Source organism: Pagrus pagrus (genome assembly GCF_965226575.1).
Source record: "Pagrus pagrus genome assembly, chromosome: 7".
NCBI lineage: Eukaryota > Metazoa > Chordata > Actinopteri > Spariformes > Sparidae > Pagrus > Pagrus pagrus.
Window position 1 is genome coordinate 12,058,504 of NC_140191.1, and position 17,008 is coordinate 12,075,511.

Sequence of the window (17,008 nt, forward strand, 5' to 3'; positions counted from 1 at the left end):
AGACAATGGGGTCAGTCAGTTCAAGCCTCCCTCACCGGGGTGCTTTGGCGATATTAGGAAATATCTGGGGTGACATGCTGAAAAGGTCTATATAGTAGCTGTTCTGGAGATTTTCATCGTATTACATGATAAGCTCTAATGCATTGCATCCAGTTGATATGTTATCCTTTCTGCCTGTGTCCAATCGCTGAATGTTCAAGTGTAACTCCACCAATTTTACGCATTAAAGTGTGTTTACAGGTCTTGGGGTGTACTACTGCATGTGTGGAAAAAAGGAGGATAAAGGCTTTTGTGGCTCCAGAGGAAGCTGCATGTAATCTGATTGCTTCCAGTGATGTCACCCCAGTGGCCAAGTAGCATTGTGGGTAATGTAGGCACCAGGTTTTGAAAAGAAAGAAGACAGTATGGTAACTTGTTGAAATGATTTTCATTATTTGTTTTGAAACTATCCATGAGTCCAGCAGGATTATAGGAGTGAACTGCTAGACCAGTGGACTGCTCTTCAAAACCTGGCACCGACATTACCCACAATGCAACTTTGCCACTGAGTGAGATCACTGGAGGCAATTTGGCAGATTACATACCAAGACAAAATGTCAGTTGAAGTTTCTGTACACCACAGATTCAATTCTGTGAACATTCAAATGTGTAAATGTCGTGTCACCATTGACATAAAACATGTCATGTCATGTATTACCTGACTCTTATGTCAGGAGGAGGAGGAGGAGGAGTTAAAGGCAACAAGGCTTGCCAGCGACCGTGACACCGCTAGATATTTGTAAGGAGATCATTTTGGCAGAAAGTTGGGCCATCTGTAGCACGACCAAACCAGGTGTTTTTAAGGAGACCGCAGGACAATTCCAGCTGTGTTTGTGGTGACCAAAACAGGTATTTTAAGCCAAAACTCAATGCTTTCCTAACCCTAACCAAGTGTTTTTTCCCCTGAACCTAACCAGAGCATAAGCAAAGCATTGTGACAAGAGAAAAATGTAAAAAAATTATAAAATGTACCTAAAGAAATGTAAAGTTTCGACATGGTTATTTTTGCATAAACATACAGTGCCAACATTTATTCTGGCAGTTGGGTTGGATACATGCAGCTTCCTCTGGAGCCACAAAAGGCTTTATACTACTTTTTTCACATATGAATTCCTATTCTCCAAGACCTGTAAACAGGGCTCTGTAGCTTTTCATTTTGGGGCTAATGGGACCAATGCCACTTAGCTCCATTTCTCTGATCAGCAATCTTCAGATCATTTTGTCTTGATCGATTTAACAAAAAGGAAAATGTTGAATGTCAAAGTTCAGAATACAACCTGCTCAATCTCCCACAGAGGCCTTGGTAAGTGACTTCATCCATCCTGGACACAAAGGAGGATGCCTGTGGCTAATAAGAGCCTTGGCCTGATGGTTGAGGTCTGGTCAGGATGTGTGAGCCAGACTCCTTTTTCCAGCTCCCATCTGATAGTGAGGACTAACGGGAACAAATCCAAAGCCATCCATGTCTATAAAATAATTAGATTATAGTGTTAACAGTTATTACAGAGTATGAACTAAACTGTGCTGATGGGGGATTTTTATTTATAAAAAATAGTCTAGTAAGGTTTGAACATCCCTTATATTATTTTGTTTCTATTAGTTACTCAACTGAATTATTTTCCTGATAGAGGCAGCCATTGGGAAATAAACATGAAAAGAAAGCATGTGTTGCCTTTTACTACCTTTGCATTTTTCCACAGTGACGTTCTTGGTTGATGTAATGCTCTATCAGTATAGTCGTAGAGTCTGATTGTAATCCAAGACTCCATTGCAACTGTGCATATTATTACTGTTATAACTATGTAACACATAATAGTGTGCACTTTTAGACATTGTTCCTGTACAGTGATCAATCATTGGGAGGATCTAAACTGACAATTAACAGCCCATGTCGCTGTCATGTTTGTGCTTCAGTTAGAGGCTGTGTACAAATTTGCTTTTATTTTTCCAAGGCAAACATTGATGGTCAAGGTCAAATGTATGGGCCAACTGCTTTCAAAGCCAAAACATAAGCCCAGTAATCAGGAATCATGTGTTTCGTGCGATGTGTTCCCTGTCTGCAGCAAACTGTATCCTCATTCAGCAGTAGAAATTATTATGTAAGATTATAGATTCTGGCAGGGCTGCTGACTTTGCTGAGGCAGCTGGCAACTAATGCTGTGGGCAAAGCAAATACACAAGGTCACTGGAAAACAATATTTTCAAACCATCTCAAACGGGTCAGATGAGGAGTTTCAGACCTCGAATGAATGTAATAGTCATGGTAAACACTAAATGGCTACTTTGTTAGGCTCACCTGTACAACTTTATCCCTCTAACATAACGGCACTGCCATCAGTTCTACCTTTATGAAGTTTTTAATTTTCAGTTTTTGTTGACATTGTTGGAAATTTAAAAAAATGAAATATACATAATATACATTTATTATTAAGGCCACAATTAAAGGTGAAATTTTTTTTCTTTCAAAACTGACTAAAAAAGCTGTTCTCAGAGGAAAATAAGGTCCCCAGAACACTGTTTGAAGCTAGAAAGGTGGCAGGGTCCGCCACATATAAGTAAAACGTAAGGTCTTAAGATCTTAATGCTATAATATATAATTGAATTAACACCTATATGTCAGTGTCAAAAAACAGAACATTATACACATCATAAAAGTAGAGTTTGCGGCAGAGAAGTTGCATTGGACTGCATTAAACTGTGCAAAACAGAAAAACCTTGCTCATGCAGAGACTCAGTGAGCACAGCCTCACTGTGGAGAGAGGCCGCCACAGGCTGCCCCAGAAAAAAAAGAGACTGTGCATCCAATGCAGACAACAGGAAACTGAGCCGCACTTTTACCAGCCAGCTGTACCAAGATATCAGAGACAAATACTATCTGCAGATTATAAAGACCCCAAAACACTTTGAGCATTTGAATAATAACAAAAAAACAACCCTATTGGCTTGGCTAAATAAAGCAATGTGCAAACACAGCAGCAAGATTTGTGAGCTGATGTGACTGGACAAGTCCTAGAGAACACAGCCACCATGAAGTCAGGTCAGTTACTGGTGTTTTTCTGCACTGACCAACTACAATGTGCTGATCTCACATTCACATACACACACACACATATATATACACATATGTGTGTGTGTGTGTGTGTGTGTGTGTGTGTGTGTGTGTGTGTGTGTGTTTATCTCACCTTTTGTATTTACTTAAACATAGCATGGGGCCCAAAAGGCTAATACTACATTTAAAATCTTGAATACTGTCACATAAACCTGGAAATAATTCTTAATTCTGAGCAAAGAGGGCCTTTCTCAGCATCAAATCATGGCTCGACTACAGGTGTCTATGGGTGCAGTGCATGTAGTACCTCTAAAATGCTTCACAGAAACTGGATCAGTTGTATTCGAAGCACCTTCGGGCAGACGTGAAGTGAGTGACCACACCATCAGAAGATATATGAGTAATACATCAAGCCTAATTTCCCGAGAGTTGGAAAAGCAACTTCATCACAGATACAGAATTTGATAAATAAACAACACAAAAAAAGATATTTGTAAATTCACGTCTATTTTTCAAAGATTCAATTTCTCACTCAAATTGTTAAATAGATATTATTATTCGTAGTGAAAAAATAGTATTTCATTCGAAGCACATTCAAGATAGAAGTGTCTTGACTAGTGGTTACAGGTCCCTGCAAGTCTAGATAGATAGATAGATAGACAGACGGTGAGGCGCAGTTGTCACCAATGACCACCAGATGGCGGCAGACACACGTCATCATTGCAGTAATGATGGGCGTGGTCAATGCGTACTTCCCTCTCCAAACAGACATTTTTCTAATTCCAGTTGAGTGGAAACGGCTCACCGTCTGACCGTAGCAACAGAGATATCTCACTTCGATCTGCTGGAAAAACGTCTGCATCTTTTATTGACCAGATATCAGTAAGTGAAACTGAAGTATCAGCTCGACTCGTTATATCGTTTATGTGTAGTTGCTAGCTGTATTACAAAACACTAGAGTATTTTTCCATAGGCGTAGTGACGCTATCGATCTAGAGCCGATTCCGCTGCCTTTTACAAGCTAGCTGACGTTAGCATGTAAGCTAGCTTTCCTTTCGGACCTTCATTCAGCTTCATAGCTAACAAACTGTACGTCTGACGTTATTTCTTGCAGCACCGACGTGTTTTAAGCTGCTCTTTAACTAATGTTTGACAACACATTTGACAAGGTTTTGCGTGAGGTCGTGAGGAAGGGGAGGAGCATTGAGGTTCTCCATGGAAAATGGAGGCTTAACCTAATTAACGGTTTGGGTTTGGATGATTGACATAGACACATGTCAGGCGTAACCTGTGATTTACTACCAGTCTTATAGACGGCTTATTAACCCAAACAGTCGATCCAATAACAAACTCTTACGATAGCGATCCGAAAGAAAAAGAACACATGTATGAATGTTAATAATATTTATCTCCAGAATAGTGTTTGATTAAGTCATAAAACATATATGTCATGTCATGTTCTATAGGGTTGAACAGTGGACTGTGTATTGGTCGCTTTAATATTGTTTATGGATAAACTGGGCGGTGGCTCATGTTCTCTACAACACAGAAATAAACATATACTCTGGTGTCCAGATTTCTAGTTTCAGATATTCAGTTTATATTTCTTTACAACCCCAATGCACCCCGGTGTTATTCAAGAAAAGATGTTGCTGTCTTTTTCTTAGTTGTGGCCTAAGAGTAGTGATTCTAAGCTATAACAAGGTCTTACATTCATTTTTTGCCTCAAACCAGGAGTCAAGATGTTTTACACATGTGGACCCAATGAAGCCATGGTGGTGTCTGGTAAGATATTGGGTTTGATTTTTCTTCATTGATTATTTCCCACAATAGCACAGGATTTTGGGAAACCACAACATTCCAGGCTGGCTAATGACACACCCCAGCCTCCACAATACTGTAACAATCTTACAATTGTTACAGTATCAAACAAGTTTTGTTGATAGTGGACCAGTAAACCTGTGTCATGTGAGTGCTTTAATCATCACATGGCTTGATATTGAGCAACACTGATTGACTGTCTGGAGTAAAGTAGGAATTTTCCATCTTGCTGTAGTGTCATGAATAAATTGCATCACTCATATTGTTGTAATACTGGGTTCCACGTTGAACTATGTCCCTGACCCTCGAGTAACTAGCTGTATGTTACTGAATGATAGTGTAATGTTTATGTTATGTGTTCACCCCTCCTCTCTTTCCCACCAGGCTTTGGCCGTTCTCCTCCTCTAATGATTGCTGGAGGAAGAGTGTTTGTCGTCCCATGTATTCAGCAGATCCAGAGGTGGGCCTATTTTCAGTCTCAATTTCTCTATTTTTCTATTTTAAGTGCAAAATAGCTGGTTGTGTTTGTGGATTAGTCAACAAACAATAAATGTAGCCTGTTATTGTCTGGTCTTTGAGGCTAATGGTGGAGTAATTTCCTCTGTCTCTCATTTGTTATGCCTTTTCATTCTTGCTCTTTGTTATTATTTCACCCTTTCTAATCCTTCTTTTTCTTCTCAGGATCACACTCAATACCTTGACTCTCAACGTGAAGAGTGACAAAGTCTACACCCGTCATGGTGTGCCTATCTCTGTGACTGGCATTGCACAGGTATGCTATGAGAATGGAGCAACTGAAATACCAACTATAATACCCATATATTAAACGGAGTCTAAAATCTGTTTATGTTTCCCGAAAAGTTAAGTTATTCTCAAAGACTAAAATATTTAGCAAACACTTCAAAACGCAGGGAAGGGGGCCAGCTGCTATTAAACAGCAGTAGCTGTTTACAGAAACAGGCCCGAGGCTCTCTGTATAACTGACATATTAATGAGGGGTTTGAAACAAGTAACTAGTGTGTATTATTTTTAAGATACGAAATACAGAAATGCAAGTAAATTAAAGAAAACCTTTTTTTTTTTGCCAAAGCTAAAGCCTCCTTGGCACTTATAAAGATAAAATCAAAGCATGCTTATTCAGCTCAGTTTGAAGGTTCCTTACTGTTGGTAAATAAGTGAAAGGAAGATGACACTTGAAAGAGGTCAATAGGACGCCTCCACAGGGCAAGACTTTAGTGAGTCATTGGTTATTTTTGAAGGAATTTGCATGTTCAGGCATGTGCAACATAGAAAGAAAGAAAGAAAGAAAGAAGAATATCTGACTATGGCATCTTTTATTTTTTGTTCTCCTGCCCTAGCAAACTTTAACGCTAGGTTCAGGATTCGTACGGGTGCTGGAAATCCTTGAAAATGCTAAACTTCTGGTGTGATGTTTTCAAGGACTGAAAAGTGCTTGGATTTTGGATAAAGTGCTTGAAACTGCTTGAAATTGGGACTTTATTACCTTCAAAGTTAATAACTTTATATTGGCTCAACCAAGTTATAGGTGCGATTTTTACTTACAGGCCGGTGACACATTTTGAATCATGAAACTTTTCTGCTTTCCTTTAATATGTCATCCTGCTGTAGAATGTTATCATGAAGCATCGTTTGTGGTTGTTTATAGCACTAACACATTAGATTTAATGTGATGAAGTGAAATGATCATTTTGAGTGTATGTACTTGACCATATCTAAATATGTAACCAACCACAACCGCAAGGTGCTATAAAGCTTTAGATGCCACTTGAAAATACTTGAAAAGTACTTGAATTTGACTATGGAAACGATATTGAAAGCCTGCAGATTTTTACTGTTTAGTCCAACCTGCTACTCGCTTCTTCACATTTTATTTTCTTGTCTTTCTCTAGGTGAAGATCCAGGGCCAGAACAAGGAGATGTTGGCCACTGCCTGTCAAATGTTCATGGGCAAGTCTGAGCCTGAGATTGCCCAGATTGCACTAGAGACACTGGAGGGACATCAGAGAGCCATCATTGCCCATTTGACTGTGGAGGTTGGTGCACTGACGTTGTCAAATTGAAATTGCTTGACTGTTTCCGCTCATTAAAGATTGTTCAGAGGCTTGTTTATGTTAATAATTCAGCTGTAACTGAACCACTAAGTGAACAGCCATGAGTAGCATGTAATAACTCTGATGTATATATCTCTGTTTACAGGAGATCTACCAGGATCGTAAGAAGTTCTCAGAGCAGGTCTTCAAGGTGGCCTCTTCTGACCTGGTCAACATGGGGATTGGCGTCGTCAGCTACACGCTCAAAGATGTTCATGATGATCAGGTACTTTGTGTCTGTTTGGCTCATTTTCTTGTTTTCTAACATACATTACTGGAGCAGCAGGAAGTGTCACTGTGAGCCTGTGTCTTTTGTAATATGAAAGCTTTTAGTCTTGTATGGTTTACAGTAATGCACTTTCTGACTCAACATACCAATGGCTCTGTGCAGTAATTAGGTCTAAGTGCTTCAGTGGTAACCACACCATCTCCTGATTTGTTTGCCTTATGCATTATCTTCCTTTTTAGTGCTCCAACGGTGTTGTCTCATACTGTCACTGTTTCCCCCTCTCTCTGTCCCTCTTCTGCAGGACTACCTTCACTCCCTAGGTAAAGCCAGAACAGCCCAGGTGCAGAAGGATGCCAGGATTGGAGAGGCTCAGTACAAACGAGATGCCGTTATGAGGGTAAGTAAGCTCTTTTGTTTTTTCTTCATCCCTGTTGCTCATATGGACAATCTGAAAACAAGAATAATCCATCATTTGAAAAGAAATACCAAAATGAATCTGTCTGTCCTTCTTTCTATATACAGGAGGCCCACGCAATGCAGGAGAAGGTTTCAGCTCAGTACAAGAACGAGATTGAGATGGCAAAATCCCAGAGAGACTACGAGCTGAAAAAGGCAGCCTATGATGTTGAGGTCAACACCAAGAAGGCTGAGTCAGAGATGGCCTATCAGCTTCAGGTACAGTCATCTTTTCATGGTCTGATATTCGAAGGTCATGCTGTCAGTATTCCAAGCACCAGTCCAGATTCTTGACAATATCTGATTACTTTACAGTTACTGAAGGCTGAGCAGTGTTTGAGTTTCCCCTTTTCTTCCTCAGGTGGCCAAGACCAAGCAGCGCATTGAGGAGGAGAAGATGCAGGTGCAGGTGGTGGAGCGGACACAGCAGATTACCCTGCAGGAGCAGGAGATCATCCGCAAGGAGATGGAGCTGGAGGCAAAAATTAAGAAGCCTGCGGAAGCAGAGAAGTACCGACTGGAGAGGCTGGCTGAGGCGCAGCGGTGAGTACAGCAGCAAAATACTGGAGTGTACTTCTGATGATAGTTGAACACTGATAAAACTCATCACACTGTGAAACAATTTACAATCTGTCACTTTCCTGACAGCCTGCAGCTGATCATGGAGGCTGAGGCTGAGGCCGAGTCCATCAAAGTGAGTCCTGCTGCATGTTTCCTGTTTATTTCCTGAAACACTCCCTCCAGATCTCATTTCATCTTTCCCCTCACTGCCTGATAACCATATTACCAAACATTATTACTGTCTGGCCTTGTAGTCCTGTACACTTCTATTCCAATTCTATCTCTGTACATTTATGTGTGTGTGTCCATGTAGATGAAGGGCGACGCAGAAGCTTTTGCCCTGGAGGCTAAGGGTCGTGCCGAGGCAGAGCAGATGTCCAAGAAAGCTGAGGCCTTCAAGCAGTACAAAGATGGAGCCATGGTGGACATGCTGCTGGAGAAGCTGCCACTGGTCAGTCTGACTCTCATGGATTAATGAATAGAGGAAGTAAACATTAGAGCTCTGTGATGAATTAATATCTAATTATCATGGCTTGCAAACCATAAGCGACCATCTAGCTTTGAAGTGTCTCTGGGTTTTGTGTAAATCAGTAGACTTGTTGACATCACAGAATGGCCTCATGATAGAGGATCTTTGTGTAATTATGACTCTGTGCTGTTGATAGTCTTGGCCGGAGGCATTAGGTGTTCGGGTTGTCTCTATCCCCAGGCGTACACCCATTCTCATGAACACAGTATCTCAGCCTTGACTGGTGTGTGGAGGCACACAACTGCAAGGGCAATAATTCTAGTTTATTCCTAAAAAGTCCAAATTATTGTCTTTCACTTCCCTTTACCCTGTTAAACAAAACCGCATCTGATGCTTGATAGATTTAAACTTCCCTAAATGTTCCAAGTCTCACTTTCAACCTTTTCAAAAAGTCTCCTCTCCGCTGTATTAATTCCTCTGTTCGTTTCTTGTCCTGCAGATGGCAGAGGAGATCAGCAAGCCACTGTCGGCGGCCAACAAGGTCACTATGGTGTCCAGTGGCGGCTCAGAGGTGGGAGCTGCCAAACTTGCCGGAGAGGTGCTAGAAATCATGACCAGGCTGCCTGCCGCTGTGGAGAAACTCACTGGAATCGACATCTCCCAGGTGAGCTGGAGTATGTGTGTGAAAGACAGATGGATGGTGTGAAACTGAACGACTGGTGCGGGTGGTAATGACTCATTTCTCTCGTTGACTTCACAGGCTGCAGGACATACCACCCGGGTGCATTAAGAAGAGATGAGAGTAGAAGTATCAGGAGAGGTGTCACCAATATCCACTCAAGGAGCTCCTTGTGCCTATAACCACTGTAATGACTCTGCAACACCGTAGTCTGTTTGTCTGTGTGCATGCATGTGTTTCACCTATGTGTCTCATTTGTCGCCCTCCTTTACAGTATGTGGTTTCTTTTCATGTCCTGGGTCTGAGCTGTTGTGCTTTTTGCGGTGGGTGACTGCAAAAGCAGCTGCAAAGGATAGAATTATTAATGAAGCTACTTTTCTCCTAGGAAGAGACAAAAACCTCAGCCCACTTTAACAAGTTATGTCCAAATAGAAATTTCTATCATTGTTGTTTTATACTTCACCTTCAGTATGCAAGTTTTAATTTTTATATCTTGCAGTAAGCAGCCTCATTATCCTTGCTGAAGGACCGGGGTCTATAAACTGTCATTCATTTTTTTAAAACTTTTTTAATGTAGAAAAAGTTAATGGCTGAAAGTTTTTGTGCCTTTCAATAACACCCTTTATCACTGTTTCATAGCATAGCTTTCGCTGCTGTAGTTGTAGTTCTTTACTAATGACTTAACACAACCTAGCTCGATGTTATATTCATTCTCTGTGTTCATCATAGAGCAACAAAGATGGGTTGTTGCTTGTTTACTCCTTGTCTCTGTTTTAACGATGTTGCCGGACCCAAAATCATATCAGTTGTACTGCAAGTGGAAGGATTTTCTTTGTGTTTCAGACTGAAGGGGAAGGAAGTGGTTGATGGGAACAAGGTAAAGGGGTTTCCTGTAGAAAGCAATGAAAGTAGGTTGTGGTGGAAACAACAATGCTGACTTTTGACTTGGCTGCAGTGTCTTCTGGAGTCTTGGTCTTGATATCTTGAGAGTAAAGAAGAAGCCTCTCTTTTACTAACTTGCTAACTAACTAGCCTGCTGCTCTGATGTACTTGCTGCCTGGAGTTTAAACTAACAAACAGGGAATACTATGACTTTTTATTTGGTTACTGATTTTTCATGACAATGTGATGCTGAGTATTACAAATTATGGCAGATTTTAGCTCTCAGTTATAGAAGGTTTTAAATGACAGTTCAGTACCTCTGCTTTGGAGCTGATTTCTTTTTCAGACTCTTCACTAAGCTGCCAAGCCTTATGCATTTTGTTATCGCCAAGTGCCTGGTCAAAACTCCTCAATAGTCAAGTTGACTTCCTCTGACTAAGCTTCTTATATTTCTCCGTCAGGTTATCTTTCCTCATATGCAACTGATCTGATCATAAGCCATTGGTCGTCGCTAACGACAGCTGTAGACGAAAGCCAAATCTGTCTGTACTTCTTTTGTATGTTCTCCTGACTAATCTTTCACTTTCCCTAAAATTGCGCTGGTGCATGTCTATCCTTTAAAGTGTCAGTAAGCTCTTTTTACATAGTGTGGAAGTTGTATAGTAGTGTCAAATATTCAAGATTTATCTGTAGTGAAATGTTCTGTAGACAATAAAAATTTTATGTTATCAGCGAAAAACCTGTTGCCGTCTGTTTACTTCACTGAAGCGGCTGAAGACTCATTTAAGACCTTTGCCTTCCTCTCAAATGTGAAAATTTGCTGATTTTCTTTATTTAATAACCTCTGCCAAGGATGTTTTGTTTTAAGCTGCATCCATTTGTTGGCTGTCAGCAGGATTACACAAAAACTACAAAACACATTTTCAAGAAACTTGGATGCAGGATGGGTCTTGGCCCAGAATAAACCCCATTAACTTTTGGTGCAGATCCAGAGGTTTTTTCTCACTTTCTTTAACATTGTGAGATAGAGGTCATTCTCTCAGCGGAAATGCAGCGAAAAAAACCCGAAAAAAACAGCCGTATTTAGGTCACTGGTATGTATGAGTGATTACAATTTGAGGTGGACCATAGACCTGGTTACCTTACATTACCCAGTTGTGGGTGGCAAAATGGCTCGCTAGCGACCCCTAAAATGCAGCCCCCAGGACTTCTTTCAACTATATGTATGAAATTTGGTAAACATGTTTATCACAGCTAGACCTACACAAAAGCCTCTTGGTGCCATGACCTAAACCCAAGAGGGTGTCAGCCATTTTGAATTTCATGCTTATTTTTGGCGATTTACACGTTATACTTTAACAAACTCGTCCTACAGCTTTAACCTGATCAGCTTCAAATCTTATGAAGCCTGTGTTTATTACTTTGTTATGTTTTATGGACCAAATGATTAATCAATTAATCAGAAAAACAATCTGTAGATGAAGTGATGATGAAAGTAATTGTCAGTCGCAGCCCCAGATCACATCTTGATTTATTTGAAAAGGTTAACTTTATTAAAACATCTACAAAAATAGACAACAATGAATTACAATGGCATCAAGGTAGCAAGCGTTCTACAGATACAGAAGACCCCAAATGTAACAAAGAGTTTTCCATATATTAGTAAAGGAAATTACAATTCTGTCCTTAGAATATGTACATACTATTATGCTCAACTTCAAAGACACAAAAGGACAGAATGAGACACCAAGGAGTGTCTAAGTACATACAGTATATATAAAAATATGGGTTTAGCTGAACTACAGTGTATCAAAAATGACTCAAATGGCACAGTAAACATGTATTACTTGATAATCTTGATCATCCCAGGACTGATTTACAGTGCTATACAATCAGTATGGTAGATGTCTTGATTTTACTACGGTCAGCTTAATGTACTAACATGGGATAATGCAGAGGTCGATGTTGACATTCACACTAAAATCAAGACTCCGAGCACTCCCTGTTTGGACAATGCCACAACTCTGTGTTCTGAAAATACAGTAATGCATTCGGAAGGGGGAAGACAGATTGTTCGCAATACACTGATAGTTTCAGAACAAAGGAAAAAGGTTGTCATACATTTTAAATGAGATGAACTGATGGTGCCATTCCATTTTTTAAATAATATTTTACATCCGACGGTTTGGCAATGCCCTGTGGGAGAGGATTTAAAAAAGGCAGACAGACTGTCCCGAATTTCGATCTCCCTTGGCAAATATCTGAAATCACTGCAACTAAAATGCAACTGAATCCACATCGACAGGAATCATATCAGGTCCCTCACGGAGAAGAGTTTCGTCGTGGCCTGGGATATGCATGTGGGATTTAAAGTGCAGCTGGTTGTGGAATTCTACATTTATCCTTTGTGTCTGGATCGCGGCCAGATACAAAACAATCGCCGAAACACCTGAGCAGGCACATCTGAAGACGTGCCGTCCACCGCCCCGGCTGGCAGTATTGTCTCTCTGCTCGGAGAAGCTGTTCCAGTTTCATCGGCAGCAGCAGACTCTCCTCTTCTGTGCCTGTTTCCTCAGGTTTGAGAAGTCCATCTGGCACCAGGGGTGCAGTTCCTCTATACGTGTGTCTCACAGATGGGGTTCATAAACTGCTTGGGGCTTTTTGACTACAATGGGAGGTTGGTGGTTGAGAGCTTTTGTCTGGTCCACATCATTTCACAAGTCCACAATAACTTTGAGTTACAGCTGTGGATGTGGGGCACTAAGAGTTTGGGGTTGAGATAGTGGATTAATGAAGGGTCAGCAAACATGGTAAGATCCTCTTATCAGTCGTCTTCTAGCCTCAAAGTTGAAATCCTCATAAACATTTAGTGGATTATCATTTTGGCACCAGATGGGCAAAAGGAGCTAAAGCTCGGAGTACTCCGACTGAAGTAGATTTATTAAAGGTCCCATATTGTCTTTTTTATTATAAAGCAGGTCTAGGTGCTATATAAATACTGTGAAAGTATTAAAACGCTAAATACACGGAGAAATTAATGAGCCGCCAGGACTTCATAAGGTTGTGCTGTCATAATGATACAGTCAACGCCCTCAGAACAGCTGTCGTAGCAAAATACCAACAGAGCTGATGGTGAGACACGGTAGGCGGTACCTACTCAGGCATGTAAGAGCTGACCAATCGCATCAGACTGGGGTTTTTAAGGGGAGGGGCATTAAAGAGACGGGTACTAAAATGGAGTGTTCAGACAGAGGGTGAAGAGAAGTGCTGCAGCACTGGACAGCATCAGAAATATAATGTGTTTTTTGAACATTAAAGTGTGAGAATCTTTTTTAAATCAACCTGAAAATGAGCATTATATGGGACCTTTAACATGTGTACAGTAGGTTATACATACTATAAATACTAAGACAATCCCTGTGTGTGCACTTTCATGTCTGAATGATAGGTGTTCCACTGTGAAAAGTGTGTGTGTCATGTGCAGTGTGTGTGCACCTTCACCTGTTGCCCTGGAAGTAGTATTTGAGGTGTTGAAGAAACAAAAGTCATAAAACTTAAGAATTGTTCATTTCCTAGCTTACTATTGTTTATATTCTGTCATTTAACCTCTGCAGCTTCCCGTGTCATTAGCTCTACAGCACTCAATCACGTATCTGAGAAGAGAGAAAGTTCCTATGCAGACTGCACCCACCACCATCCGCTATGAAATGTAGCTCCGACTGTTCCCGCATCTAAAGCTGGGGATAGGTTAGCCTCTGGCATTGGGGTCTGATGTGAAAGTAAACCGAACCAGCGGTGTCTCAGCCCCATCCACCCAAATAAAGTACAAATATAAAAAGCGAGCAACCCACTCTCCCTTCTCATCTGCCTCTGCTGTGCAGCACCTCCACCACACCATCCCACTGTAGCAAGGATGCAAAAACGTAGACGTTTCCCCTCATTAGCGCCGTTGCCTTTCTCCTCTTCGTGTTTCTCGGACTCTCTCTCTCTCTACACCATGTTCATGGCGTCCTCGGTAAGAAAGGAGTGGATGTAGGCGAAGGATGGGCGGAGCTTGCAGTCTCTGTTCCAGCAACTCAACATGAGCTCATAGAGGCCCTGAGGACACACAGCTGGCTTGCTCAGATACACCTGGGAGACAGAGAGAGTGAGAAAGGTGTATAAAGGTGGCACCATTTGAATAATGAGACCTTATTTACTTGTGCTGAGGCCCAACGAGTTTTGACCCTGACACATAAATATGTGAAAAAAATATTAAAAAAGAGAAAATAGGTGGAAATAGTGTGTGTGTGTGTGTGTGTGTGTGTGTGTGTGTGTGTGTGTTGTACCTGTCTGCCCTGGTCTCTGAAGAACTCCCCGGCGTTGTCGATGACCTGTTCGTCTGTGAGGTTGGAGTACGGCTGCTCCTGACAAACACTCAGCATCTCCCACAGAGTGACCCCGAATGCCCACACGTCACTGGCTGTGGTGAACTTACCCTGAGAGCACAAAGCACACAGATAAACACTTAAAAGACTGTCAGCCTTATTATCAAAGAATAGCAAATGATTGGTAAAGGATGACACATTTAACAGATTTCTCTTAAATATGAAGACATCATTTATTAATTAGTCATTTTTGGGGGATTTTGCAGACTTTTCTTTTTGTGTGCATTGATCTCTAATTTTTACTGTTAATGTTTGTATTTATTATTATTAAATAACTAAATTACTATGGCAAATAGACCATAGACCAAATAGAACAGAGCTGGAACAATTAGTTCAGTGATTTTTCGAGCAAAAACGTCAAGCATCTGTTGTGTTTGGCTTCTTAGATGTAATGATTTGCTACTTTTTGTTAGTAAATAAAGAGCCTTTGGGTTTTGGGCTGTTATTTCGACAATTTAAGCAATTAAAAGACATCACTGTGGGCTCTGGGAAACTCTGAGGAGCATTTTCACAGTATTTGACTTTTTATTGACAAATGACTAATTGATTGATTGTGAAAATAATGGCGAGATTAGCTGATAATATAAATAATCATTAGTTACAGCCCTAAAATAGACACAATACAAGCAAATTAAGATAACATCGAACATGTTTAACAACATTAAGTGAGAAAACAGAACCAAATACAGAAACGCTGCAAGCAGAACGGGCAACACCAGAAACTTTCCAGGGGAAACTTAAAACTGGGACAGGCTTGTTGATGCCATGGTTTGTGGCTGAAGAATTTACTGAGGTCGGCCACCGTGCTTCTTTTGGCATTTAAGATATTTCCTTTGTTTGCTCGTGTTTTGTCTCTTTGCATGTGTTTGTAATTGCAGTGCGTTGAGCTCTACGGGCCCCTGTAGTAAGCTGCTAAATGCTCTGTCCTTTATGCAAGATGCAATACACATTAAGTTGGATTGATTGAGACATTTTCAGAAGGAATAAAAGGGGCTTGACTCATTTCCTCTGAATTTCATGTCTCAGTGAATCCAGAAGTTGTATTTACTGCCACACAAAGACTACCACTGTTTACAGTAAACAACTTCCTGCTGTTGCATATACAAGTGGAAATCTTCAATAATACCAAGTGAGGAGAAAAACAGGAAGACATCTCAGGTGAGCTGTTGACTGTGAAACAGATTCATCTTAAAATAGTTGGTATTTTTGATCATGGATAAGTAATAAGTATAGTAGTAATTGCACTATCACACACCATCAGATGCACAAACACACATTCCTGTCCTCTCACCATGAGGATGCACTCCCAGGCCATCCAGCGGATTGGCAGCACAGCCCTGCCCTGGATCCTGTAGTAATCTCCAGCATACAAGTTCCGGCTCATGCCAAAGTCGGCTATCTTGATGTGACGCTCACCGCCCCGATCATCTTCACTCTCACCCCTCTCACCCCCGACCAGACAGTTTCTTGTGGCCAGATCCCGGTGCACGAAGTTGAGGGAGGAGAGGAACTTCATTCCTGACGCGATCTGGCTCGCCATGGAGATGAGCGCCGGGTAACTGGGGGAAATGTTATCGGATGGAGGGGATAGTAATTAATCAAAGCTGAGCGACTGTGTTTCCATTTATATTTGTGTATATCTGTGTATGTATTTCATGTTTACCTGATGGTCGGGGTATTGTGTGACGGCCCTGTCTTGTCCAGAAGCACTCGGTGGGACAGATACTGGTTCAAATCTCCACATTCCATGTACTCAGTGACCATACAGAGGGGATCACTGCTCACACACACTCCCAGCAGACGGATGATGTTCGGATCCTTCAGGCGAGACAGGATCTTCACCTCTTTCAGGAAGTCATTCCTATGAGGGCGAGTATGAAGAGTGAAATGCATCAGAGGGGAAAGAAGCGATAAAGCAAAGGAGGAATAAAGAGTAAAATATGTTGATTTTAAGTTACATCTTCTTCTTAAAATATTAAAGCCTCATCAGGCAACATTTTCTCGTCACCACTTAAGTGAGAAGGCTGCTGATTCCCCTGTGAATCAGCACCTCATTCTGCAGTGCTATGTGGCTTTCCACCTCATTGATTTGTTTTGCCGGTCAATATGTTTGTGCTGCTCGGTCTCTCAGCGATCTCCCATACAAACCTGTGGACAGCCACTCGGGCACACGAGCTGATTTAACCTGCCCAGCGCAAACAAGGCTGACAGCCAAAGTAAACAAGCAGCTGATGAAAAGAGGCAAACGTCTCAAAAATTCACAGAGGTCCAGACATTTTTTCCGA

At 41.2% G+C, this 17,008-nt stretch overlaps 2 protein-coding genes across 5 annotated transcripts in view; one reads left to right on the top strand and one right to left on the bottom strand.

Annotated features, from left to right (window-relative positions):
* The first annotated feature begins 3,835 nt into the window (after positions 1 to 3,835).
* Positions 3,836 to 11,035, top strand: flot1b (flotillin 1b). The gene is made up of 13 exons (XM_084358122.1): positions 3,836 to 3,970; positions 4,823 to 4,873; positions 5,294 to 5,369; positions 5,591 to 5,681; positions 6,820 to 6,963; positions 7,127 to 7,246; positions 7,551 to 7,646; positions 7,772 to 7,924; positions 8,067 to 8,248; positions 8,354 to 8,399; positions 8,580 to 8,717; positions 9,235 to 9,399; positions 9,496 to 11,035. Exons 2-13 carry the CDS (start codon positions 4,831 to 4,833, stop codon positions 9,523 to 9,525), a joined length of 1,284 nt encoding a protein of 427 aa, XP_084214248.1. The 5' UTR covers positions 3,836 to 3,970; positions 4,823 to 4,830; the 3' UTR covers positions 9,526 to 11,035.
* Positions 11,036 to 11,809: 774 nt separating this feature from the next.
* The window catches only part of ddr1 (discoidin domain receptor tyrosine kinase 1), a 48,354-nt gene continuing 43,155 nt past the window's right edge, over positions 11,810 to 17,008 (bottom strand). For all 4 annotated transcript variants that reach the window (XM_084358099.1, XM_084358097.1, XM_084358098.1 and 1 more), the window contains 4 exons: positions 16,387 to 16,584; positions 16,015 to 16,282; positions 14,625 to 14,774; positions 11,810 to 14,427 (listed from right to left, as the gene is read on the bottom strand). In XM_084358099.1, the coding sequence (XP_084214225.1) occupies positions 14,287 to 14,427; positions 14,625 to 14,774; positions 16,015 to 16,282; positions 16,387 to 16,584 (757 nt within the window). In that variant the 3' untranslated portion in view covers positions 11,810 to 14,286. The remainder of the gene's footprint in view (positions 14,428 to 14,624; positions 14,775 to 16,014; positions 16,283 to 16,386; positions 16,585 to 17,008) is intronic.